The 20627-nt window shown below is 42.3% G+C and overlaps 1 protein-coding gene across 1 annotated transcript in view; it reads left to right on the forward strand.

The window, feature by feature from the left end:
- TENM4 (teneurin transmembrane protein 4) overlaps positions 1-20627 on the forward strand; it is a 486586-nt gene that overhangs the window by 81782 nt on the left and 384177 nt on the right. Inside the window, exon 4 of the mRNA XM_067533333.1 lies at positions 5243-5512. Within this exon, the coding sequence (XP_067389434.1) occupies positions 5243-5512 (270 nt within the window). The remainder of the gene's footprint in view (positions 1-5242; positions 5513-20627) is intronic.

Consider the following 20627-nt stretch of genomic DNA (forward strand, 5'->3'; position numbering starts at 1 on the left):
TTAGTGTACAAACTGCATCCAATGAGAGTTTGAAGTGATTAAGGATACATCTATGCTGCAAAAAACCAGATGAACCCAGCAGCACATCTCAAAGCCTGGGTCAACTGACTGGGGCTTGCAGGACTTGCACTTTGGGGTTAAAAATAGCAGTGTAGACCAGTCGTTCTCAATCAGGGTACGCGTACCCCTCAAGGTACACAGAGGTTTTCCTAGGAGTACTCAACTCAGTGTTTCTCAATCTAGGGTTGCACCACCTGGAGGGTCATGGGATGGGTTTAGGGGGGTTGCAAGTGCAGGGCCAGCATTCGGGGGTGACAAGCAGGCAATTGCCCTGAGCCCCGCACCACAGGGGGCCCCATGAAGCTGAGTTACATGCTTTGGTCCCTCTGCCTGGGGCTGGGGCTTCAGACAAGGCTCACAAGTGAAACCCAGACTCAAGTATCACACTGACATGTATGTACAATGTTTATATTGCAATCAATTTATTTAAGAATTATATGGTAAAAGTGAGACAGTAAGCAATTTTTCAATACTAGTGTGCTGGACGCTTTAGTATTTTCATGTCTGATTTTGTAAGCAAGTAGTTTTTAAGTGAGATGAAACTTGGGGTACGCAAGACAAATCAGACTCCTGAAAGGGATACAGTAGTCTGGAAAAGTTGAAAACCACTAGTGTAAACATTCCCACTTGGGCTGGAGCCTTTTCTCTGAAACTTGGCGAAGATGAGTGTCTCAAAACCCAGGCCCCCATGACCCATGGTTTGAGTGTCTCTGCTGCAGGGTTTTTTGGGGTTGTTTTGCAGCGTAGATGTTGTGATGCTGGCAGACCAGCTACCAGCTCATGCCAGAACCCCATGTCAATTAACTTATCTATTAGTATAGATCAAAGTGATTGTTAAATATATGAGTGTATTTGGTGTTTAAACATCATGAAAACTAGTGGGATGTTACTTGCATTGTTTTCACTTATCAGTATCCCATTATAAGGTAGTAGCAAACATTTCCATTGTATACACCCCTGTAACTAAACCCATCAAATGAGAAAGAAGCAAATTAAAAACTTCAACAGAAAAGTGCTAATTTCAAAGCAAGTGGTCATTGAGTGTGATGACCGGAGGTCAAAGATTCAAAATGCATTCCTCACTCCTCCTCCTCATAGGAAAAGCCCAGGTGGAGAGTGACACTGTTAGCTAGTTGTCTGGGAGAAAAAGTTATAAGTATGGATTCCAGGAAAGATCCTGTGTCTCTAGACCATTTGAACTTTTACAGAGAAGTGTACCAGATGCAAAGCAGAGATTCTCAGAGACAATCTGGGTACTCCAAAAAGACTTTTGGGAAACTGGCAGTTTATTACATCACTGCCACCATTTGGAATTAAACTGACTCACCTGTGCATATATTTTACCTGCTTTGACCTCTTAATAGCTCTCATTCTTTTTTCTTAGCTCATAAAGCTTTAGTTAGTTTATTGTAGAATTGGTTGCCAGTGTTGTCTTTGGGGTTAGATCTAGACTGCAGGTTGAACTGGGGTAAGTGGACTGGGAGCAACCTGATGTGGTGTGACTTTTATGTTTATGTGACCATTATCACAAGTTCAGTTTGTCTGGGAGGCAAAATAGGCTGGAGAGTCTAAGGGCTGGTAAGACTGGCATAGTGATCCAACAGTTCACATTTGTCACTGGCTTGGTGAAATCTAATTATAGATTACACCACCAGTTTGGGGTGTCTGCCCTGTTTTCTGACAGTCTGCCCTGAGGTAGGTTGTGACCCATCCATGCCTAGGGTAGCCATCTGAAAATGCCAAGGTCAGGGCAGGCTGCAAAAGGAGAGCAGATTCTCCCAACACTGGTGGGTGACACTGAAGTCAGACTTCCCAACCAGCCACAAACAATACTTCTGTTTTTCCACACTGGTTATCAAGAAGCTAAAATAAAAATATACACAGCCCCCTTTACTGCATTTCAGTCTCTGGCTCCCAGTCAGTCACTAGGTCCAGTAAAGAGATCAGTTATTTAAAACTCTATGCTCTTTACCAAAAAGGTTTCTCTTGACCCCAGAGGGTCAGCCACATTACCAGATCAATATAAGTTTAGATATTACCCCAAATACCACGCTGCCAGCCAATCCTTTAGTAAATAAAACTAAAGGTTTATTATAAAAGGAAAGAAACAAACTATAAGAGAAGTGTTAAATGATTAAAGCAATCAGACACATACAATTGATTGGAAAGTCCATTTACATCAGGTTTCTAATAGAATTGTGAAGTTTGCAGGTTTGTATGGTCCCTCTGGTGTAAATCCAGTATCTGGATGGGTCTCAGTCCTTTGTTTCACAGCTTCAGTTCAGTTCAGTTGTAGATGAGTTGATCCAGAGGAAGGTGAAAACTGAAGACTGATGACTGAAGACAAAATGGATGTGATGCAGCTGCCTTTTATGTCCTTTGGCCTTTGCTTGTGGAAATTTAGAGGAATAAGATGGAGTCCAGGTTCACATGAGTAAGTCCTGGTGACTCATCAGGTATATCCCTGGCTTCTCCCCCTGGGCCCATTGTACCTGTGAATTTCTTTAATGGGCCATTGAGCAGGCTAGTGCTGCAGCCATCCTGTCTGGGGTTTCACCCAGAAACACAGCACAAGTTGAAATACAGATACAAACATATCCATAACTTCCGTTACACATATAACACATGAACATAAACATTATCATCTTACTTAGCACATTACAGCCTTTCTAACCGTACCTGACATGGCATATTTCATATGAATTATTATTATGATTTTGACATATTGATGTTAAATAATATCACAAATGCCCCCCCCTCCCAATCCAGCCAGCATCACAGTAGGCATTCACGGTCATGAGCCACGTCAGACAGCGTGACAGATGCATCCCAAGAGTCTGGCTAAGTAGAGGGATCCGGACTGGGCTCTACAACTATAAGAATCACTTTGCCTGCCACTGAAGTTTCTGCCGCCTCTGAGGTGAAACATGGGAGCTGTATCACAGGGCATAGCAACAGGACATGAAGACTGCAGTATCCAAGTGAAAGTACAAGGGCGGTTAGTTAGACGGAATATAATTACCCAAGTTGGAGTTTGGCCAAGACACAGGGACTGATGCCCCCAACTGGTCCAAAACATTTCATGAATCCATCAGATTGTGGCATACGGTAGGGCAGAGGCAGGGGTGCATTATGTCAGGTAAATACACAATGCAGATAAAGCTATTCACAGGATGCCAAAGGCTTTTAAAGACAATGAATGCTGAAAAAAGAGAATGTACATTAATAAATAAATGTGGATTAGAAGGGAGCCAGTAATTGCTCCACTAATTGCTCTCCCCAGCTTTTCAGCACAACTTTCTGAACAGAGTGCTAATAACTGAATCCCCATTCACCCTGTCGTGGGCTGATTATGAAGCTCTGCAGGTAACTAGACATGAACTCAGGAGTCATTTTCAGGTTATATTTTTAGCCAGCAAAACAACTGGATCTATTTGCAGTGGAATAACCTCTGCCTTAATTATGTCAGAGTGAAATAAGCTAAGCTGCGTTGTGAGTGGTTAGCTTTTGGATGTGAGACCTCCAAAGGAAACCCAGATCCCACAATGGATCACAAGATGTATTTGCAGTGATTCCAGAGGAGGCACTCTCACCTCTGCGTCAGCGCTGAATCAGTGCGCCATTAATATTTGACAGTACTGGAATTGCCCCCTATGTGTTGGTATGGAAAATGAAAGCCTAACCTTTGCCGATCACTAAAAGTCTCATATTACTTCCCCCAAGAGCAGGCCTGTTCTGGTCAAAATCTGCTTGGAGTTATTATATTCTGTCTGTCTTAAAAGTCCCCTCCCCCCATTCCTCCCATTACGTTTAAACTTTTAAATTGTCTACTGGTCAAAGGAGGGGACAAAGAGACAGGAATTTTATCACTATGTCACCTTGGGAAAGTCACCTAACTTCTCTGTTGTTTTCCGTATCTGTAAAATGGGATAATAATACTCAGCTACCTCACTAGGGTTAAATAACTGATATTTGTAAAGTACATTGTAAGGCACGGTATAAATGCTTGGTGAGATTTTTGTGTAGTTTTGCTGTGTGCTGCTAAACAGCTACTGCTCCTTGCGTTTGGTTACTTTGCTCATTTGCTGGCTCACTCACTGATGATGAGGCATCCTGATGCATGAGGGATGTGAACACTACTTATTTAGCAATACTTTTCACTACTGTGGTGAGCATTTTTCCCATTTTGCAGATGAGAAAACCAAGGCACAGAGAGGCCAAGTGACTTGTCTGATGTCACACAGGAGGGCTGTAGTACAGCAAGGAAGCAAACGTTACCCAGCACTTCTCTGGGAAGGGTGAAACAGTTGCCATTTATTATTAAAAGTAAATGACAAACCAGCTATTTATGAGTGAGTTAGTAAAGATTTAAATACACGAAAGATTAAATAAATCAGTTACAAGAAATGCCAGTGCCATGATAGTCCTCAAAAGAAAGAGTGTGAAAAACAGCTGTTGTATTTATCATAACTTTTTGTAGTAAATTACAGAAGAAATGGTGAAGCTGTGTTTTGCTCACTAGCACTGAAAATTCACTAGTCATTATACCACAGTGCACAGAGTCGTAGGTCAGGGCTAATAACAGGTGTCTCATCAGTTGTTGAGTAGCACTGCTCATAGTTATCATCGACATAGTGTTTTTCATACTCATAGTGGTGTTCAAACGCATCATTGAATCCTCACAATATCTGAAGCGGGCGGTAAGGCACATCATCAGCATTCTTCAAATGTCTGACTGGCTGACTTGAGACACCTAGGGCCTAGTTTGCAGTGGGAGCTGCAGCTGCTCACCACCTCTGAAAATCAAGCCCATAGTGCCTCAGCTCAGGCATTCAAAGTCAGAAGCCAGTTTTGAACATTTGGGCCTAAATCTCTTGCCCAACAAAGGCCCACGTAGCAAGTCACTGTCAGGTGAGGGATTAGAACTCAGGAGTTGCTGTCTTCTGCTCTTGTACTTGACTGTAGAATCACAGAAATGTAGGCATGGAAGGGACCTCAGTAGGTCGTCTAGTCTAGCGCCTTGTGCTGAGGTAGGACTGGGTATTATCTAGACCATCCCTGACAGAGGTTTGTCTAATCTGCTCTTAAAAACCTATACCACCTGCTTATCCACTTATTCAAATGCTGGACGGAAAAAATAGTCGTGTTTGATTGAAAGCCACAATGCTGTACTCTCTCCTAGGAGCCAACTTCTCCTTACGAGAGCTGGGCCTTGATGACGTGACGCCCACACACGGGACGTTGTACAGGACTGATATAGGGCTGCCTCACTGCGGCTACTCCATTAGCGCCGGCTCAGACGCTGACACCGAGGCAGATGCCGTCATATCGCCGGAGCACCCGGTGAGACTCTGGGGACGCAATACCAAGTCGGGCCGCAGCTCCTGTCTCTCGAGCCGAGCCAACTCCAACCTCACCCTCACCGATACGGAACATGAAAACACTGAAACTGGTAAGTGACAACTCCAGTTAGGCCTTCAAAAATGCCTCTCTTTATCGTCCAGTTTTAATCTTCCTTGATTTTTGACCCAACTAAGAGAAGGGAGGAAAATGCTCTTAATCATTCCATGGTGTGGCCTTTTGTACTGCAGTTCAAAATATTCATTAATGAACTGCTAGAGAGGCTCTTACTTATTCATCACTGAACTGGAGATCATTAAGTGGCTGTGCAATACCCTATCTGCTCTTCATAGGAGCACTTCAGAGAAAAAGCATTTAAATCTCCTCTCCCTCCATGCTTATCTCTTGCACAGATTTTTTGGGCAGATAGTTTTCCTCCCTTCCTGTCTGTTCCTTTGACAGTAGCTGTGTGGTTTATGTAAATAGGCTGGCTGCTTTCTGATGGAAGCAACTGTGAAATATTTTTAGAGACCTTTCCTTTGTGGGAACTCAAAGCTGAAGGTCATGATTTTTTTTTTAATCTTTGTAGCCTTGTCTCCCCAGCTGCAGAAACTCCTGCATGCATGTGGCTGGCTTGGCTGGAGCAGGAGCTTTTTGGTCAGCAGTTCTGCTAGTCAGTGTGGGAAGGAGAGAGAATTTTTATATAGTTATGGTTTGACCCTGGTGTTCACACAGCCCTGTGCTTTTGCACCTTTAATATAATTGCTGCATCTTAATACAGCTGCTGTATGCTGGCCATTCCAAAGCTTGGGCTCAGAAAAAAAGGCTGACATGAAGTGACTGTATTGTTTGTTCTCTTTGTGCTTCTTGATACAGTCCTGTAGTGACAAATAATGATTTTTTTTTTTTTACTTGAGAATCCATGACATCGTAAGGCATAAGCCACCCACATGATTTTCTGTGTCATTCCAACTGAATTACAGTTGAGGCCTATTAAGCTTTTTGTCAAGTGATAATATTATATGTTAGACAAGGTTAAAGATAAACAATCCTCTGCTAATGGGATATAGGAATGGCTTGATAATTTTTTAAATTATCTTTATGGTAACTTTTTACTCCTTAAGTGATACATTCTCAGCAGGGTCATGCCCATGAGGGCAGGTAAGCTTTTCAGTGTAGTAGCAAAATCTACAGTTTTTGTTCGAGCTTTGTGCTGTGTTGTTTAGTATTTTGCTAACTGACCTGTGGAACTATTGGGTGAATTGTGAGATCTTGACTTTGGACACCCTATTAGGTCTTTTTAAATAAATCAAACCAAACCCTTGCACCCTTATTCCATTCTCTCGTATACCACATTCAAGGTATTTACGTCCTTATACTGCGTCCGTCGCCATGGTATCTGAACAGTTATGATCCTGTCCTTCAGATTTCTCTTTTAGTCATGCGCACTAAGAAAAGCAAGCCCCATTGAGTTTTAGATTTTTTCACAGAAAGAGCAGAGGAACTACATTAGCCTCTTAGAGTGTTTTTCAGCAAAACATATTTAAAAAATTGGTTCTGGCTTCCACAATGTGGTCTCTATTGGTGCAAATGCAGCTGTGCATATGCAAAAGAGTTGCATGTGAAATTGTTACACATTCACACTGGTGCACAAATTAATAGGATTTACAGTCCCATATGTCTGTCTACATATCTACCATGCCACCCTCATTACCATACTATCTGTGGGCCCAAAATGAACACAACTGGGTTTTGTGGATATACATTCTGTCGCCTGTTTGTTCAAATGAAAGTGCAACATTTTCACAAGCAAATGACTTGTATCTCTAAAGCTGCAGTTGCAGAGATGGAAGTCTGCTTGAGGCCACTTTAAAAGTTTATGCTAGAAAATATGAAAGTTGTTGGCTTTTCTTCTTTGGCAACTGGGCATTATTAATATGGGCTTATATAGCCTACGTTATCAAGCAGGCTACTTTGAGAAACTATAGTTCTAGGAGAAATGTTTCAGGAGACATGAAATGTTGTTAATGGTAGTGCAACATAATGCAAGGACTCAGTTTACAGGATACCTTTATTAGTCAATATTAATTGTTGACAGTATTGATAAAAGCTATAGCCGTTAGCTGAACTCAATATGGAGCTTTATGAAGCTGCCATCGATAGCAGGTTTTATGAGGGTTCATTAAAACCAATTTTTCCGTTGAAAGATGATGTCAGCAATTTCTATGGTAATTAATTATCCAAAATAAATAAGCAATATTGACTTCTAATGTTTGTAAATCCCAAGCCTTCGCGGCAGGTTTATAGCGAGGCCTTAATTGTGTTTTTAGAAAATGGAAGATCTGATTCTTCACAACTGCTTGTTTCAGAAGCAGGTTTGCACAAGTACAGATGACCTTGAGGAGAGGACTTATGTAATTACCGCCATAATCCGTCCTCCTGGCCTTGGGAAGACAGATGTAATGGTGCTGGCTATATGGCATCTGTATAATAGTCCATGTACAGCGAACCACCTGCACGGGCAACAGTCATGAAAAATCGTGAGATGCTGTGACTCTGCTGGTCCCAGTCTTTTCAGGCGGCCGGATGCATTTGCTAGGCTAAGTGCGTATCTTCGCTGCAGAGTTAACTCAAGTTATAACGCGATTGTTGCCTCTAACTCGAGACCCGTCCAGACACAAAACCCCGTAGCTGAAGCAGTGGTTCTTTTATCTCAGGTTGGCTGGTCCATTACGGGCGTAAGCTATACCTTGAGTTAGAGCCACTCGTTAAGTGCTAACACAATCGCTTTGTGCGGTTAATCCAGTCATCAGTGCAGCTTAGTGTTGTTTTATAGTGTGGTGGCTCTCACTGGAGAGGAGGTAACTGGAGTGTAGGGAACTTGAGTTAACTCTGCTGTGAAGCCATAGCCTAAGGCTGTGGCTTAACAAGACAGCAACTTCCTTATTCCTTTCTCCTGCAGCATCTCCCTAGCTCATTGACGTACCGTCTGCCTCAATTCCAAAGGATGTCCTGTAACTCCCTTGGTCTGAATCCACGAGTATGTCATACTGTGCAAGACTAGGGTTTTGAGCAGTTCAAGCTCCCCTGCAGGTTAGAGCACTAACAATGTAGGTGTGGGCAGTGTTGGCATACCCTGGGTCATCCTAGAGGATCGAACCGGAGTTTATCATTCAGGTCAGGAAGAGAGCTGTAGTGGAGTCTGTGGTCTTGGTCCAACAAAGCACCAATAAAGTTCATGGTTAATGTTAAACATGTAAATAGTACCAATCCTAGATTGGAGCAGATGAGATGAAGGGAAACTAGTCTACTGAGTAGCAATGGAAAAAGCTTGAAGTACCTGTACGGATTCCCTTTCCAGTAGGTGGAAGCCACTTCTTGGTGATAGTTTACTGTTTTATACAGCATATTCTGAGCAGAAGTACACTACCACTGGCTAATAACATTTTAGAAGAGGTCTATGTGAAAGGGGAGTTCCTTCCTTTTTTAAAAGCACTGTACATTTGTTTCAGCTTCTGGCTGTTGCAAAGCAGTCCATGGAAATAAGTGTATTTTTTTAACCGTTAGGATTTAGCTTTGGCTCTGCTATTCTGTAGCAAGATACACGCTTGGTTAATGTGAGAGGGGGGGAGAGCGAACTCTGCTTCATTAGCAGTACGAGTCAGCAGTGATTAATGTTGTATATGTGCAGAGTGGAACTGATGTTTCTCTGTGATCTCTCCTCTGGGGAAAAGTGTGGGCAGAATCAGGAGGCCAGAAGGATCTCACAGACAGGATGAGTAACGTCAGAAGACTCAGAATGGTTCAACATAGCCAGATACTGTACAGAACCAACTACTCAATTCTGATATAGTGTACAAAGAAATTATAGCAGCATAATGCTGGGGAAGAGGTATAGTGCAATTATCTTGTCCATCTGATTTAGAGATGGACACAAATCAAAATCCTAGATTCAGTCACCCTTGAATTTTGGAGGATTTCAGATCCAGATCCATAATTTGTGTCCTGGACCCATCGTTATCTAATTGTGCTCGATTGCAGATGGCACTTAAAAAATTCAGAAACCCATGCAGTCTGATTATTTTTTCCTCTTAAAAAAACTGTATGTGAATTATTTGTTCACAAAAGAGGGACAGAATGACCCCACTGGAGCTCAAAGTCCTAAATTTAACGATGGGAGGGATACAGTATGATCACAGTAGTGCAGCATTCCCTTCGCACCATCCCTCTAGAGTACCAGTTCTGTTCAGGAAGGGTAGTTGAATCTCAAGATCCATTTAGCTTTGGCTCTACCAGTGAAACTGCTGATTAGTGACAAATGTGGTGATTGTTCTAGTGATATGGTCACTTACTCTTTGATGACAAGATTAAGAACATCAATTCATTCCACACAGACGTTCCAACACCCTTTAGAGAGAAAATAATTTTCTTTCAGTCACTACTGGGTTGTGTTTAAATTTGGGCTGTCAATTAATCACAGTTAATGCATGCGATTAACGCAAAACAAATTAACTAGATTTAAAAATAGTCATGATTAATCACAAATTAATCACATGATTAAACAAAATAAATAGTATTTTTCAGTTCACCTCATACAAGTCCAATCAGTCCTACTTCTTGTTCAGCGAATCACTATAACAACAAGTTTGTTTACATTTACAGGAGATAATGCTTTCCATTTCTTATTTACATCACGTAAAAGTGAGAACAGATGTTTGCATGGTACTATTGTAGCTGGCATTGCAGGATATTTAAGTGCCAGATATGCTAAACATCCTTATGCCCCTTCATGCTTCGTCTTGTAGATACTAAAGTTTTACATTGTTTTGGTTTTGAGTGCAGTTATGTAAAAAAAAATTACACATTGTAAGTTGGACTTTCACAATAAAGAGATTGCACTACTGTACTAGAATGAGGTGAATTGAAAAATACAATTTCTTTTGTTTATGTTTTTACAGTGCAACTATTTGTAATCAACAATAATAACATCAAGTAAGCACTGTGTACTTTGTATTCTGTACTGTAACTGGAATCAATATATTTGAAAATGTAGAAAAATATCCAAAACTATTTATAATAAACTTAAATTGGTATTCTTTTGTTGTTTAACTGTGATTAAAACTGAGATTAGTCACAACTTTTTTTTAAATCTCGCGATTAAATATGATTTTTTTTAATCGTTTGACAGCCCTAGTTTAAATGACATTTGCAAAGCTCTCATGAAGCATGGCCAGGTGAGGAACAATTCTGCTCTCCCAGCCTCACCAGGATGATGGTGGTGAAAAAACAAATCATATTTTGCTTTCCCATCAAAACAGCTCGTTCTGCAAAATAGCTCGTTCTGCTTGAATATGTGAGTAGAATTTTACAAAACTGATTTAAACTAGAAATTGAGAGGTGAAAAATTTATATAGCCCCATTACCAGTTCATTGAGCTATCCAATGTCCTAACCAGTACTTGTTTAATTGATCCAAAAGATTGGTTGGCAAAATAGGAATTGCTAGTGAGAGGGGCTTACAAATGGAGGGAAAAATATCACTGACAAAAAGTTAAAGACAAGCCTTTGAACTGAAAGAAAACAATGGAATTGTGTATGACTCCTCAGTATTTAAATAAGATTCATAAATAGATCTTTTATTTAGTCATTAGGGGTCTGTTCCAAAGTACACCGAAGTCACTGAGAAGACTCCTATTGACTTCAGTGGACATTGAATCAGGTCCTAGATAATCTGGAGATATCTAAAGTGTTTTTGGACAACAGCCAGAATGTCAGCTTGGTGTAAATCCCAGTATATTTGGTTAATATGCTACACAGCTTTATTCACCACCAGGTTTCCTGTATATGTTTCTCTTCCTTTATGAGATGAGAAAGTTGTCATGATGATCAAACCACACACATCAAAATCTCATCTGCTTGTTGCAGGCACTTTCCCTCGAGTTACATTACAACAGCTAAAGCAATCTATGTCAAATGGTGCTTATTTTTGTGGATTGTCCTTGCTTCTTTCGGTGGTCTGTTATCCATCCATCTGATGTAGTCCATAAATTCCAACAACGGCTATATCCTTGGTCCACACCTTCTAAATCATTCTGAATCTCTGAGTGGGGATAATTTGTATTCAGATTTTTTTGCATCCATTTCCTTGTTTCCCAAATCATGTTGACTCAGTTCACTGGCCTAAAATACAATTCAATACATTATTATAATTAGCAGTGCCAGAATTACTGTGTAATCTTAGCATTACAAATTATTTTTTAATACCCTGGATGATTATCAGTGGTGACTTTTCTTTTTATTACCAAGTTTTGCTGACTAATTTCCTTTTAGAGTTCATACGTTCTATTGTTAATATGTTGCTCTGATTGCAGCCACATCATCTTTTTTTCAGAATTAAATAATGCATTCTAAAGTACTTTCAGTAAATGAGTGTGTGCCTTGGACATGTTTGCTTTCTCTTTCCAATGGCATAGTTAAAAATGTGATACTTAGAATAGGGAGCTTTCAAAAGGGAGATTTTAAAAAAGTTGTTCTGCGAAATAAAAAGCCTATATTTTCTCAGATTTTCCCTGTATCTTGTGAGTAGATGGACACAAGAATAAATCAGAATTAAGTAGGTAAGATTAGAGGTTTGCTGGCTGTCATTCCTCCCTTGATTTGCCTAGCAAAGACGTTATATTAACAAGACATCTCAGCTCAAAATTAAAACTGGCCAAAAGCCTTAATATCGAAGATCCAACATAAATTACATAGGATAGCACGTAAGCGTAGGAGAATTGGAGAAATAAATAGCCTGATGCAAAGCTCATTGAAATCACTGGGAAGCTTTAGATTGACTTCAGTGAGGTATGGACCAAGTAGAAATGATCCTTCTCCTATGTCCTCTGATACTAGTCCAGACAATTAAGATTTCAAGAGCAGTACCCAACGTCAATAGTCTATTGGGATTACCTAGATATTGCAGCCTACAACATCCCGCTTGTGGAAGAAGCTGTTCTCAATCATGGAAGCCCAGAAGATGACGATGAATAGGGGAGGTGCTTCCACTAGCTCAGTCCTTGAGACTGATTGGACTCTCATGAAGTGCATTCTCAATCCTGAAGGAGACTTTTAACTACATAAGCTACCCACCTTATCCACTGGAAAATGGTTCCTTTATGAGCTGTCACATCCCCTCTGTTATTTTTTATTTGTAGTTGCTGATTTAAGATAAATCCCTCATACACCCTTTATGCTGCTCTCATCTTTTTTTTTTTTTTTTCTTCCTCTTTCCCATTATTAGGGTCTAGGTATAAATAGGAGACCTTTTTGAAAGATGGAAATGTGAGGAATTGTCTTAGTCTAATAATGTGGAATAGTTTTCAGCACAGCTTTCTCCTGTTAGGATACTAAATTGGTGGGGTCTGAGTCAACAGAGCTTCAAAAGGGTCGGTCTGATAAATTTCTTAACTCAAAAAATATTGAAAAAAGTTTTGAAAACCAATTTCAATGGGTTTTTTTTCCATTTTGAAACAATTTTTCATTTTGAAATTTAAGCAAATTATTTTTTTTAAATGGTCAAAATTGAAACAAAACATGTTGAAATAATCTAAATGAAACATGTTGACTGACCTAAGCTGCATTTTTTTTCAGACATTTGGTTCATGAAAATATAGGATTTTGATGTTTAATCCTGATTCAGGAGGTGAATTTTTTTTTGAAATCTGAAACATTTTCATGGCACAGGAAAACCATGTCCGATCTAGCTTTAATGTCCCTCTACATTTAATCAAACAGCTGTCCACTACGTAGAAAAACAGTCTTTAAAATCAGGAAACATTTGGATCTGTCTCTCTCTCTTTTTATCTCCTTCTTTCTCGGTAGTTCCTTTGCTGAATTAAGGACTAGGGGCCTGAGCCAAAGTCCATTGATTTAATTGGGCTTTGAATCATATACTAAATTCAGATCAGAAGGAACCAGAGAGTCTTGGAACTGTAGTATCTGCTCAACTAGTCTCCAGAAAAAAACAACTGTGAATGTTTTCCAATGGGAAAATTGTCCCACACCAACCTGCATATTGCTTGTTGCTTCATTCTCTTCCTTTAAGAAACTAAGCCAACATGCCATAAAGATAGACTGCTTGACAGAGGATGATTTGTTGGTTTCAGATGATTTATTACTATTATTATTACTCTCTCAACCAGTGAAAAATATAAAATCCTCCAAACTCAGTAACAGATCACAGATGCTAACATAAGAGAACTTGTTTAGAAACCAAATTAACAGGTAGGAAATTACCCTCAATTATATTGTTAATTTTATTCTGCCTTTATTCACTTTAAGCTGCCTTGTCATGAAAAGTGCTTTATCTAAAATAATTATATTTATTAATTTTGCTGGTAACCTACCAGCTATTCTATAAGTAAAACTGAGTGTAATGAGTTTTGATACCATTTCCCTGTATCTTAAATAACTTCCTTCTCTCGGTTCTAGTGCATTTGAGGAAATACAGATAGGTACCAATACAAATCTGATGAGTATTTTAATGACAGTACTTGGCTTCCTCTCACTCTCCTGCTGGCATGTCTTGCCCCTGACAGGGAAGAACCTGTCATTGTGAAAGGATAGATCAGAGCCCATATCGATTGCGAGCCGATCCCTGCACTGGGGACTGAAGTCTTCTGTTTATTCAAAATGTAGGCAGCAAACCACAGGCTTTCCCTGCTCTGTCCTGACATCGAGCATCAAACCTGGTCTGAAAGGATTAAACTAGTCATAAGACAGCAGTTCAGTCTGCATGGCCCATCCATGGGCCTGGCATTTCTATTAGGATGCCACTGATGGTGGTAGTTTTTTTCACTGAGGACACTTTTCCACCCATAGCTGGACTGAAATAAAAATCATTATTGCTATTTATTGCAACAAGTAAGGTGCAGCCCCTGCCATGAGAGCTAATGATCTAAAAACTCATCACACAGGCTGCTCATTAGCTGTTAGATCGTAATGACATTTACTGCAATCCACAGGGCTGGTCAAAAACACAAGACTAATACTATGAAGTTTGAGGTGTTTACTGTAATCATCATATAGGCATCAGTCGTATTTTAGAAGGCAACGTTTGGTCACTGGTAACATGGACTAGTTTTGAAAGGCTCCATTACAAATCCCCTCTGTTACAAAAGCCATCCAGTCCTCCCAGCAGAGAGTTTTTAAAAACAGCTTCAGATATGTCAGGAATCAGGGCCTGCAGCGAGCCAGTCTCTGGGCCACCTAACCAGCAATTGTAACCTTAATTGGCTACGCCACTTGCTTGGTTGAAGAGTCAGCAGACCTGTTTTTAAGCCCAGCAGCTGTTCGGTGGCTGCTCAAAGCATTGGTCCCTGGCTGAGATTGCTCCTGTCTTGCCTCACTTCAGGTAACTCAGTTCTTACTCTCACCTCTGATTCCTGACCTCTGACCCTTGGCTTTGGCTCCTGGCCTCTGACTCCAGCTCTGACCCTAGACTCCAATTCCTGGGCTATGGGTGCCTGCTGTAACTGCTAGGCATGACTGCCCACGTCCCGGTCACTGACAAAATGTTTATCATGTAGCACTAAACAAAAAGGCAAGTGTAGATGTAGTATGTTGCTTATGTGACTGGGAGGAAGGATAGTTTTGTGGTTAACGCACCGGGTGGGGACTTGGGAGATTTGGGTTTAGTTACTGGTTCTGCTACAGACTCCTGTGTGATTTTGACCAAGTCACTGAGGCCTGGATGCGTAAAAGAAGTTGAGTGCCTGAGTCCCTGTTTCAGCACCACTGCGATGCCCAAACTCCTGCTGAATCCTGTAGGTGCCTAAGCTCACATGGCACCTAGTCTTTTGCAATAAGAGTTCCCTTGGCACCTGTGTTTCTGCCACTGAGCATGCATGCACACAGCTGCCTCCCTGTAGGTGTCCGGGCACCTGTCTCCCACCTAAGCCCCAGAGTGATTCACAAACCGGGACAGATAGGCCAGCTAAGTCCTATGCAGGGCCTGAGTGAGCGTCCCTACTGGATTGGGCCCCTCAGGTGAGATCACACAAAACAGCTGGGAGGAGGCGGTGGAGCAGGGCAACGATTTTAAATTTTATCATAAATTTTAGCCTAGTGGTTAGGGTACTCACCTGGGATGTGGGTGACCCCTGTTCCAGCCCCCTTCCTCCTCAGGGGGAAAGAGATTTGAACAGGGGCCTGCCATCTCTCAGAGGAGTGCTCCAGCCACTGGGTATGGGGTGTTCTGATGTGGGCCTCCCTTAGTCTCTCCTGTTAAAGCTGTTGCACTATGGATAAATAATTCAAAATCATTGGACTGTGGGGACAGGATCTTGGGTCTCCCACATCCTGGGTAAGTGCTCTAACCACCAGGATATAGAGTCATTCTTGTACCGCGTCTCACTGTCTCTCTAGCCCAGCTCCCCGACCCTTCCTGGGTCTAGATAGAAATCTCTGCTGTAGGTAGGGTGAAGGCTTTTACACCATGAACTTTAACCCTGATTTCATACCCTGGGGCATTTGTTGGGGTTTCATGACATGGAACTTCCCTGAAGTCTTAGCAGTCCCGTATCTCTTCATCCAACGAACGTCTCCCCGTCAGCTCCCTCTGGCAGTCGGGTGGATTTGCACTTAGGAGGATGCAGCATGACACATGGGCAGTGGCATGGGGTGTGAATGGCTCAGCATAGCCATTATATGCCTTCAGTGGACTGGCTGTCTGACTCCTTCCCTCCCTCCAGAGATTTGCTTTCACAGTTAACGCTGTGAGGTTGGGGTGCAGCTGGCCTTTCCAGCACTGCCATAGGCCTCAGTGTGTGAAATAGGCATGACCCCACTGGCTGCATATGGGACACTGCTTTTCCCCGTCCATCCCAGGGCTTCTTGGAGGTGGTTTCCATGGGAGTGGGTTTTGGCTGGCTTGGGCCTGATCTCAGTTCTTTGCTTCCATTCCATCTCTGTTTGCTTTTTTAATCAAACCCAGGCCCACTAACCTCATAATGGCCTGCCTGCTTCCCAGCCATAGTTACGTCACTAGGGTTTTTGTCGATTAGCCATGGTTTCAGGTTGGGGGGGGGCAGAGTTTATAGAATTGTTCTAAACCCCTTGATTCAGAGTCCTCATCGACTCTGGCAACCCCCCCAATGACTTCCTCATTTCCTTACATAGCCCCTAATTTGAGTTGAAACTTCAGCACAGGTCACGTCCCCTTTTTTCTGAACTCCTCGAAGCCTTCTCCTGTACACTTGAGGGCTCAGTTTAAACCTTAGCAAGAAAGCTTGTTTACATCATTCATAATCTTTATAGTCCTCTCTGTCCATAAGGATGAAAATGTCCAAAGCCTTTGTCCCTCACAGTAGTGTAGCAAGGTTCCCTACCATGTCCTCCTTCATCACCCGATTCAATTCACACCCCGTTTCCAAAGCACTTAGAGACACATCTGTGTCAGTCCCTTCTCTAATCTGAAGGAAGTAATTTGGAGTCTCTGCCACTTACCAGGACAGATACATGGAGTCTGGCCTCACCTACCAGACGACGGCCTTTCCATCTTGAGCTGATATTGATGGTCCTCTCTCTCTCCTCATGCTGGCGCTGCTTCTCCCAGTCTGCTCTCTCATGCTCTTGGTCCGCAAGCAGCTGGGTCTCCAGACACACTCTGCCCTCTGCAGCGATAGCTTCTCCTGCTCATAATTCCTGTTGCCCATAATTCCTGCCCATAATTCCTGTTGCAATCTGCCCATAATTCCTGTTGCAATAATGTCTTTGATTCTAGCGGAATCATGGTTGTTGCCTCTATCAGCTTCTTTCCATCCGCCCTCCAGGGAGTCAGCTGCAGATTTCATGTGACCCTCTGCCAATGGGTGAGCTGTTCCCGGTGGATATGGGCCATCATTTTTTCCCCGTGTAGTTGGAATACAAATCAACTAGTTGTATCCTTGTTTGCTACTCAGTGTTGAGCTGTCTTTCTTTGCGTAGCTCAAGCAGCTGACCTTTCTTCAGCTGTTCGTAACTCATTTTTTCCTGTCTCTCTCGTCACTATTCCTGTGCTGAAAAGATTATGGGATTTTTCTCTGTGCTTTTCTCTTCCAAGGACTTGTTTTCACTGATGTTGGCATGTATTCAAAGTGTCATAGATCCCACACACACTGTCTGTGTCAGAGTTCAGGGCAATTGCACCTGTATTCCCCTTCTGTGCTCCACCAAGGGCACCCGATCTAGGATCCCAGCTTCTCAGCCATCACCTCTCTTGAGCAGAGACTCACGTCTCTCTCTGTCTGGATCAGGGATTTTTCCAGGCTGAATCATTCCCTGCCTACACTGTGATATTCCGAGCAAGCCAGGCTGCCTAAACAGGCCAGTGTGTGTGTTTTGCTTTCTCTTCAAAGGCTATACATAATATACTTTACAGCGGTTTCAAGTTACCACACAGCTCTTTCTAAGCAAGCACATTTATTATTAAGGTGAAAGCATTACGGAGAACATAAAATTATAGAAGAATCCACATGCGTGCTAATTAGCTTACCAGAGATCACCCCCTTCTGCCCCTCGCTCCCAACTCTAACAAGAGCTCTAGTAGGAACTGTTGTCAGTTGTTGGCTGCCTGTGTATTTTCCCAGTGTGTATGCTGTCCCAGCTCTGGGCAGGTAACCAAGACACTCCACGATTGGACTATTCAGTAAGACCAGGGATTTGTTTCAGTAACGAAGATGACAGGCCAGGTATATTGTACACAAAGCACAGTTCTAGTATCCCGCAGACTCTACAGAACCACTAACACATGTATGCTTGTTACAATGGACCAGCTCAATAAATGTCGGGACTTTCCATTTCCACCTCGGCTGGACCCAGATGCTTCTTCTGAGGCCCTCTTTTATAAATCGATACAAACAAGTTGCGTATTTCCCTCTGAAATGTGTTTGCCACTCCCTGACATGGTAAGGTACCACCCTTTGACGTAGTATGATACCACCCATTACCTTGTACCGGATGGTTTGATCAAAACATCTCTATTCATCATATTAACAACACATTTCTATCCATTATCGTATCCTTTGGAGAGGTCAGTGAGCCCTCATTATCTTTGGGGTAGTAGGATGTCCGGATACCTTTCTGGAATGTGTGTTTGTTATACCAGCCGTTCTTGCCAGTTACTATGAGTCTACCCGTATTCACAACATGACTCCTGCTAACTTTGCTGTATACCATTACTTTTAGCTCAGTCCTCATATCTGGCCTGTTATGCTAGGCCGCAGGCCTCATATCTGGCTGTTCTGCTAGGCCTCAGGCCTCATACCTGGCCTGTTAGGCTTGGCCTCATGTCTCAGGCTGTTACTTTCTACTACAGGAACCAGTCCTTCAAACACCACAAAGGGGTTTTTGTGTGGTTACAAGTTCGTAACAGCCTTAGCTCAGAACTAGTACACCCCTGAATCAGTTAGTTTTTCCTTTTATACAGCTTGGCCCTTCGTGAGACTTTGGGAACAGGTAGACTCTGTAGAAAACGCCGCTCTCCAGCCTGTCACTCACTTCCATCACTTGGGCATCATTTTTCATTTGGACCTCTCTTTGTGTCCTCACGTCCAGGCGTGTGTAAATGTTGCCAATTCTTTTTGCATAGCATCTGTAAGATACGGTTTTTCTTATTCATCCTCTCAGCTAAAATTCTTGTCCAAGCACTCATAATTTTGCATCTTGATTACTGCAGCATCCTTCTCTCTGGCCTTGACAAATGCAGCCTTGCCTTTCTTATATCCATTCAGAATGCTACTGCAAAGATTATTGTCCAAGCCTGTCGCTGTGACCATGTCACTCCTCACTGTGAATCCCTCCACTGGTTCCCCATTTCCCATCAGGCTACTTGTATTCACTTTTAGTGCCCTTCACAATCAGTCCCCAGCCTGCCTATTATATCTCATTTGCTATCGAGCTGTCAGTGCTCACTTCCGATTAGCCCATGATGTCAGCCTTCACTGTCCACTTGTTAAATTTTCAAACAAGCACCTTCATGCTTTCTCCCATGCTATCGCACACAGCTGGGAAGTGCTCCTCATGAATATCTGCATTATGCACCTTTAAATCCCTCCTCTCAACTTTCCTTTGCTGTGATGAGTACACAAACTTAATAATGGTTAGGCTGCTAATATGCAGAAATCACTGTGTATCATGCTGACCAAAATTGTCTCAGTGTATGTCTATCCTAACAGTGGCAAAGTCGCCGCCGCCAGATCGATCTTTCTGGATCTGTTGAGTGGTCAGTGAAGACCCGCTCAATCGAACCAGAAGTCGATGCTGGTAAATCACCCCCTCCAATGGTGTAGTGCTGCGTCGATGGGTGCTGCGTGAAGACACCACGCAGAAGGGAAGCAGAGCAGTCGACGTGAGTTACGCAAGCTACTCTGCGTAGTTTGCATAACTCCTGTCGACTGACGCTGAATCTCTAGGTAAGTGTAGACCAGGGCTCATGCTCATTCCTTATGCTGCCCCATCTGTCTATATCCAGCTGTTGTCTCTGGTCTTCTAGTTAGATTGTAAGTCTCCTCGAACCAGAATCGCCTTTGTGTTCTGTGCCTGTACAGCGCCTCGCAGAATGAGGTTCTGGTCCTTGACCAGAGCGCCGAGGCACTTTGATAATACAAATGAATAAATAACAACAGCTAGTAAAGCACTTTGAGATCATCTGGGATGAAAGTTATTATATAAACATAAGCCATTAGTATTATTAATGCTTGAGAAAGCAAAGTTTTTTTTTCTATGGTCGGGTCTAATCCACCTAGCCACTTACTAAGCTAAATTCCCAGTGGGAGCGTTGGCAGATAGAATGTAGTATATGTTCAGATTATTCTACAGGGTCCGTGGGCTCCCTTAAGGTTGAGATGTTCTTGTTTGTCAGATGGTTTGTTTGATCACATGGTAAGAGAACCACGGTGTAATGGGGAGAGGAGCAATGTCCACAGATATATGTAGGAGGGAATCGGTATCATTACTAAACCAACTTGTAAGACACCTAAAGCAGAGGCTTGATTTTGAAACTTCTAGTTAAAGCAGTGCTTCTGGCTTTGAACGTAAGGGTACCTCTAAGCATCTTCGCCCCGTGTACTGAAATCCAAGGGTTTCAATCTGAGGGCCAAGTTATGGCTGCTCCTGTGTGAGTGCACTAGGTCAGGTAGCAGGGAGCATCCTCAAAGACATCCCCAGCTGGTTCTCCTTGAGCCTTAGTAAACAAAATGTCTAAGCAGG

The sequence above is a fragment of the Emydura macquarii genome, unplaced genomic scaffold (genome assembly GCF_026122565.2).
Source record: "Emydura macquarii macquarii isolate MOO-44397 ecotype Brisbane River unplaced genomic scaffold, CSIRO-AGI_Emac_v2 contig_3328, whole genome shotgun sequence".
NCBI classification, from domain to species: domain Eukaryota; kingdom Metazoa; phylum Chordata; order Testudines; family Chelidae; genus Emydura; species Emydura macquarii.